The 7,791-nt window shown below is 46.5% G+C and overlaps 1 protein-coding gene across 1 annotated transcript in view; it reads right to left on the bottom strand.

Moving 5' to 3' along the window:
* Positions 1–6,470: 6,470 nt before the first annotated feature.
* Positions 6,471–7,791, bottom strand: part of LOC141051119 (uncharacterized) — a 200,937-nt gene continuing 199,616 nt past the window's right edge. The window contains 1 exon segment of the mRNA XM_073548007.1: positions 6,471–7,671. Within this exon segment, the coding sequence (XP_073404108.1) occupies positions 7,004–7,671 (668 nt within the window). The 3' untranslated portion in view covers positions 6,471–7,003.

Genomic DNA, 7,791 nt, shown 5'->3' with positions numbered 1-7,791 from the left:
AGGAAGTGCTGCATGAAGTAGACCCCGTGCAGGCAGCCCGGGCAGATAATCGACAACAGCATCGACAGGTCGTGTGGGTTAATGGGAAACGTATGCAGGGACTAAGAGATTCCAGAGCAACTTTGACCCTTGTGAAGCCTTATCTCGTCCGGGACCAAGAGAAGACAGACTGGACAGTGGTAGTCCATGTAGCAGGGCGAGCCATACATCGACTACCCACTGCCAGGATTCACCTGAACTGGGGAGTCGGGGATGGCCTTGTTGAGGTCGGCTTGATGGAGGATTTGCCTGCAGACGTCTTGCTGGGAAATGACTTGGGGCCCATGTTGTCTGCATTCTCGGTGGCCCCTCTGGCTGAGACCTATCCTGTGACCACCCGGAGACAAGCTCGAGCTGCGGAGGCGGAATCACACTCAGAGGAGGCCCAGGTAAGACATCCCAGCCCTGCACGTATTCCCATAGCCAGACACATTTCATGGGCCACCCCAGATGAATTTAAGAGGGAGTTACTTGAGGATCCTTCATTGGAGGGATATCGTGGGAAGGCACAGGAGTGGAGAGGAGTACTAGAAGGGGAACAGTTTGTATGGAAGCAGGGACTCCTCTACCGGATCAAAGAGCAGCACCACACAGGGACGAGCCCCACTATAAAACAACAGCTGGTAGTTCCCAAGAAGTATAGGCAGGAGCTACTGTGAATCTCTCATGATATACCGTTGGCTGGGCACTTCGGCGTCAGTCGCACCAGGCATCGTCTGACACAAAACTTCTTTTGGCCAGGGGTAACCTATGATGTTCGTCAGTACTGCCAGACCTGTGACAGTTGTCAGCGCATTGGCAAGAGGGGGGATCGATGCAAGGCCAAATTACGCCCCCTCCCCATTGTGGAGGAACCATTTAGCCGAGTAGAGGTCGATTTGATAGGGCCGTTAGCCAAACCCAGTCCGTCCGGGAAAAAGTATATATTGACAGTGGTAGATTATGCCACACGGTATCCAGAGGCGGTTGCATTACCTAACATACTGGCAGAGACGGTGGCGGCCGCCCTGCTCCAGGTTTTCTCACGGGTTGGATTTCCCCGGGAGATTATCTCTGACCAGGGTACCCAGTTTACAGCAGAGGTGACCAACCAACTGTGGAAGCTGTGCGGCGTAAAGTCCATTAGAAGCGCCCCGTACCACCCGCAAACCAATGGGTTGTGTGAACGCTTTAACGGGACATTAAAACAGCTCATTGGGACTTTTACCAGGACCTACAGGGACTGGGAGAAATTCTTGCCACACCTCCTGTTTGCCTATCGGGAGGTGCCCCAAGAATCCACGGGGTTCTCCCCGTTCGAGCTGGTATACGGGAGACGGGTAAGGGGACCCCTAGACTTAGTGCTGGAACACTGGGAAGGGGAGGGCCTCATAGAAGGGGTACCTATTGTACCCTATGTGCTGGAATTCCGGGACCGCCTACAGGAGCTGACTCAGGCTGTACGTGAGAACATGCAGGCGACCCAGCCGCGCCAGCGCATATGGTACGATCGGAGGGCCAGAGAGCGCACCTTGGAAATAGGACAGAAGGTCCTGGTGTTAGAGCCCACTAAGCAGAATAAGTTTCAAGATGCATGGCAGGGGCCCTACCAGGTAGTGGGGAAAATAGCCAACGCAACCTATAATGTCGCCGATTGTGACGACCCCAGGGTTATCCGCATGTTCCACGTGAATATGCTGAAGCCCTACCGGGAGCGCCCTGAAGAGGTACTGGCCATCTGTGCACCTGAAGCAGAGGATTTAGCTGGACTTCCCTTGCCGGATGTCTTAGGGGAAAGGACTCAGTCTAAAACATGGAACCAGGTACACTTGGGTGAAGACCTAGGCCCCTGGGAGAGACAGCAGGCGGAGGCGTTGTTGAGGCTGTGACAGAGGACGTTTTCAGAGAGACCGGGGTACACTCGCCTGGCACAACACAAGGTTGAGACCCAGGATCAGACCCCCCTGCGACAAAACCCCTTCCGCGTCCCTGAGTCTGTACGAGAGGGAATGCGACAAGAGATACAAGAGATGTTGCATTTAGGGGTCATTGAAGAGTCAGATAGTCCCTGGGCATCCCCCGTAGTGTTAGTGCCCAAGAAGGATGGGACTACACGGTTTTGTGTAGACTATCGTAAGCTCAATGAGAAAACAGTGACGGATGCATACCCCATGCCGCGTGTGGATGAGTTGTTAGACTGGCTGGCGGGGGCAAAGTATTTGACCACCATCGATCTATGTAAACGCTACTGGCAGATTCACCTTAGTCCTGACGCTATTCCCAAGTCGGCATTTGTCACCCCGTTCGGCTTATTCCAGTTTTGAGCTATGCCATTCGGGATGAAGAATGCCTCGGCGACCTTCCAAAGGCTGGCTGACCGGCTTCTGGATGGTCTCCAGGACTATGCTTGTGCCTACCTGGACAACATCGCCATCTACAGTGCGACATGGGAAGAGCATCTAAATCACCTAGAAACAGTATTGGACAGGATCCACAAGGCCGGAATCACCCTGAACCCAAACAAGTGTCACGTGGGCAAAGCAGAGGTTCAGTATTTAGGGCATTGGGTGGGAAGTGGGAAACAGCGACCAGAACCAGCCAAGATTGAGGCCATAGCCAAATGGCCCATGCCACGCACTAAAACCCAGGTCATGGCGTTTCTAGGGACAGCGGGGTATTACAGGAAATTCGTTCCCAATTACAGCAGCGTAGCCAAGCCCCTCACTGATTTGACCCGTAAGAACCAACCCCGCCAGGTAACCTGGACCTCAGAGTGTGAGGAAGCCTTCCGCCAACTAAAGGACGCCCTCACCAATACCCCTGTATTGGCCGCACCCGATCCAACTACACGTTTCCTTGTTCATACAGACGCTTCTATGTTTGGATTGGGGGCAGTACTAAGCCAAATCGGGCCGGACGGCCTAAAACACCCGGTTGCTTTCCTGAGTCGGAAACTACTGCCCCGTGAAGTAAGCTATGCGGCCATCGAGAAGGAGTGCCTGGCGGTAGTATGGGCGCTCAAGAAGTTGCAACCATATTTGTATGGACGACAGTTTTCCCTCCTAACGGACCATAATCCCCTAGTCTGGCTTAATCGGGTCTCTGGAGACAACGCCAGATTGCTGCGGTGGAGTTTAGCCCTACAACCTCCGGACTTCACCATCCACTACAGACCCGGCAAACAAAATGGTAACGCCGATGGACTAAGTCGACAAGCGGAACTTGTACCAGCCCCATAAACTTCGGTCATCCCCAAACCGATCCGTTGAGGATCAGACTGTGTATGCCGATTGCGTCGCTGAAAAGGGGAGACGTGTTACAGAAACACTCAGCACCCAGAATATGTTGTGCAGTTATATGTATATATAATAGGTTCCATGTGAGATGCATGTCCCTAATGTATCAGCAGTGTCCGCCCTCCCCCTACCTTTGTAATTCCCACAGTAAACATACGCAGGCTCCGGCCACCTGCTGCTTTTGTAATGCATGTCTGGCCTGACGCTTGTCTATTGGCCGGCCCTCTGTATCTGTGTGATATATTCTGTGTCCTGTGAGTAAAGTTTTGTCAGACTGGAAATACATGGAGAAGCAGTGATCTTTTATATGCGCCCATGCACTCAGAGGAATTCCAACCAGCGTCATTCATTCAGACTCCAGCCAACGCAGAGCGGACCTCCGAAAACACGGGGTGGTACTGAAAGAGGTACCCCAGCTTGGAAGACCCTGTTGCAACTGTCTGCTGAGCCGTGTATCTAATCCTATCCTGTGTGATACTGTCTGCTGAGCCGTGTATATAATCCTATCCTGTGTGATACTATCTGCTGAGCCGTGTATCTAATCCTATCATGTGTGATACTGACTGCTGAGCCATGTAGCTAATCCTATCCTGTGTGATACTGTCTGCTGAGCTGTGTATCTAATCCTATCATGTGTGATACGGACTGCTCAGCCGTGTATCTAATCCTATCCTGTGTGATACTGTCTGCTGAGCCATGTATCTAATCCTATCCTGTGTGATACTGACTGCTGAGCTGTGTATCTAATCCTATCCTGTGTGATAGTCTGCTGAGCCGTGTACAGTTGTGGCCAAAAGTATTGACACTCCTGCAATTTTGTCAGATAATACTCAGTTTCTTCCTGAAAATGATTGCAAACACAAATTCTTTGGTATTATTATCTTCATTTAATTTGTCTTAAATGAAAAAAAAAGAAAAGAGAATGAAGCAAAAAGCAAAACATTGATCATTTCACACAAAACTCCAGAAATGGGCCAGACAAAAGTATTGGCACCATCAGCCTAATACTTGGTTGCACAACCTTTAGCCAAAATAACTGCGACCAACCGCTTTCGGTAACCATCAAGGAGTTTCTTACAATGCTCTGCTGGAATTTTAGACCATTCTTCTTTGGCAAACTGCTCCAGGTCCCTGATATTTGAAGGGTGCCGTCTCCAAACTGCCATTTTTAGATCTCTCCACAGGTGTTCTATGCGATTCAGGTCTGGACTCATTGCTGGCCACCTTCGAAGTCTCCAGTGCTTTCTTTCAAACCATTTTCTAGTGCTTTTTGAAGTGTGTTTTGGGTCATTGTCCTGCTGGAAGACCCATGACCTCTGAGGGGATCCAGCTTTCTCACACTGGGCCCTACATTATGCTGCAAAATTTGTTGCAGTCCAGTGCCAGAGGCAGCAAAGCAACCCCAAAACATCAGGGAATCTCCACCATGTTTGACTGTAGGGACTGTGTTCTTTTCTTTGAATGCCTCTTTTTTTCTCCTGTAAACTCTATGTTGATGCCTTTGCCCAAAAAGCTCTACTTTTGTCTCATCTGACCAGAGAACATTCTTCCAAAACGTTTTAGGCTTTTTCAGGTAAGTTTTGGCAAACTCCAGCCTGGCTTTTTTATGTCTCGGGGTAAGAAGTTGGGTCTTCCTGGGTCTCCTACCATAGTCCTTTTTCATTCAGACGCCGACGGATAGTACGCGTTGACACTGTTGTACCCTCGGACTGCAGGGAAGCTTGAACTTGTTTGGATGTTAGTCGAGGTTCTTTATCCAACATCCGCACAATCTTGCGTTGAAATCTGTCAATTTTTCTTTTTCGTCCACATCTAGGGAGGTTAGCCACAGTGCCATGGGCTTTAAACGTATTGATGACACTGGGCACGGTAGACACAGGAACATTCAGGTCTTTGGAGATGGACTTGTAGCCTTGATATTGCTCATGCTTCCTCACAATTTGGTTTCTCAAGTCCTCAGACAGTTCTTTGGTCTTCTTTCTTTTCTCCATGCTCAATGTGGTACACACAAGGACACAGGACAGAGGTTGAGTCAACTTTAATCCATGTCAACTGGCTGAAATTGTGATTTAGTTATTGCCAACACCTGTTAGGTGCCACAGGTAAGTTACAGGTGCTGTTAATTACACAAATTAGAGAAGCATCACATGATTTTTCGAACAGTGCCAATACTTTTGTCCACCCTCTTTTTTATGTTTGGTGTGGAATTATATCCAATTTGGCTTTAGGACAATTCTTTTTAAGACAAATTAAACGAAGATAATACCAAAGAATTTGTGTTTGCAATCATTTTCAGGAAGAAACTGAGTATTATCTGACAGAATTGCAGAGATGTCAATACTTTTAGCCACAACTGTATGTAATCCTATCATGTGTGATACTGACTGCTGAGCCGTGTATCTAATACTATTCTGTGTGTTACTGACTCCTGAGCCGTGTATCTAATCCTATCCTGTGTGATACTGACTGCTGAGCTGTGTATCTAATCCTATTCTGTTACTGACTGCTGAGCCGTGTATCTAATCCTATTCTGTGTGATACTGACTACTGCTGAGCCGTGTATCTAATCCTATCCTGTGTGATACTGACTGCTGAGCCGTGTATCTAATCCTATCCTGTGATAGTCTGCTGAGCTGTGTATCTAATCCTATCCTGTGATACTGTCTGCTGAGCTGTGTATCTAATCCTCTCCTTTGTGATACTGTCTGCTGAGCCGTGTATCTAATTCTATCCTGTGATACTGTATGCTGAGCTGTGTATCTAATCCTATCCTATGTGATACTGTCTGCTGAGCTGTGTATCTAATCCTATCCTATGTGATACTGTCTGCTAGGTAAGTAGCGACCCCTGCTATGTCGCTGGTGAGATCTGCCTGTGTGGCAGCTCACTAGCGACCACTTAGCGATGCAATAGCAATCCATATCATTGTCGGGATCGCTGGTGCATCGCTAAGTGTAACGGTACCCTTAAAGCTACTTATTTTGGCCACTGCAGCCTGTGTCTGGTCCTATCCGTTCATTTCAGCACCTGGGGGCATCCCAAGGGGACTGTTATTGATTATAAGTGCCTCATCTCTGACACTGCAGTTACCAAGTACCCCATGATTAAGATCCGGGAGGATCGAAACATTGGGTATCTAGACTGTATATGCTACTTTTTTGTCTTGGCACATTTTCTCTGGACTGGATGTTTTTGAATAAATTCACAACTTTTACATAATAACCAACAAGAGTGTGCGGTGAATTATATCTTCTATACGTTTCTAGGCCCTACATGGTCCATTTCACCATCACCTTGCTCCTCTAATGACCTGAGTGCAGGCCATCCTACTACTGGTCATAACTACTGCATGGCAGTAATGTGAGCTAGTGGTACACTAGGTATTTGTGTCAAATTTCAGTAGCTGCTCGCCCTAGTGTTAAAAAGTGGAGATTCTAAACTTTTTTAAATTATTTTTCATATTTTACTAAATTACAAGCAAATAATATTTTTTAAGAAAATGTAAACATTAATTCTTTAAATTTTTTCAATTGCTGAAAAAAATTTTTTTGATGGCACCTTCCCTTTCAGTTTTTAACCCACATCTCTGACATCTGTTTTCTTGTACAATTTGTAAATGCAATACTTGGCTTCTCCTGATGTGTTTTTATTATCAAAATATGATTTTCAAGTAAAAGATTTCTCATATTCTATACATGAGAATGGATTTTCTCATGAGTTATTTGACGTTGACGAAGATGTGATTTGTTGGTAAAACATTTCTCACATTCTGAACATGAATATGGTTTCTCCCCTGTGTGAATTCTCCTATGTTTCACAAGATCAGATTTTTCTGTAAAACATTTCTCACATTCTGAACAGGAAAATGGCTTCTGTCCTGTGTGAGTTCTCTGATGTGTAACAAGATTTGATTGATCTGCAAAACATTTCCCACATTCTAAACATGAATATGGTTTCTCCCCTGTGTGAGTTCTCCGATGTGTAGCAAGATTTGATTTATTTGAAAAACATTTCCCACACTCTGAACATGAAAATGGCTTCTCCCCTGTGTGACTTCTCTGATGTGTAACAAGATTTGATTTATCTACAAAATGCTTTCCACATTCGGAACATGAATATGGCTTCTCCCCTGTGTGATTTTTCTGATGTGTAGCAAGATTTGATTTATCTGCAAAACATTTTCCACATTCTGAACATGAAAATGGCTTCTCCCCTGTGTGAATTCTCTGATGTCTAAAAAGATTTGATTTCTCTGCAAAACAATAACCACATTCTGAACAAGAAAATGGCCTCTCCCCTGTGTGAGTTCACTGGTGTCTAACAAGATGTGTTTTTTGATTAAAACATTTCCCACAATCTAGACATGAAAAACGCTTATCATGTGAGTTATTTCTATGGAAAATAAGATTTGATCCCTTTGCAAACAATGTCCCACATTCTGAACATGAATATGGCTTGTCTCCTGTGTGAACTCTCT

The sequence above is a fragment of the Dendrobates tinctorius genome, unplaced genomic scaffold (assembly GCF_039654945.1).
Source record: "Dendrobates tinctorius isolate UK_male_01 unplaced genomic scaffold, ASM3965494v1 ptg000155l, whole genome shotgun sequence".
NCBI lineage: Eukaryota > Metazoa > Chordata > Amphibia > Anura > Dendrobatidae > Dendrobates > Dendrobates tinctorius.
Note: the sequence above shows the minus strand (reverse complement) of the source record. Positions and strands in the feature narration are given on the sequence as shown.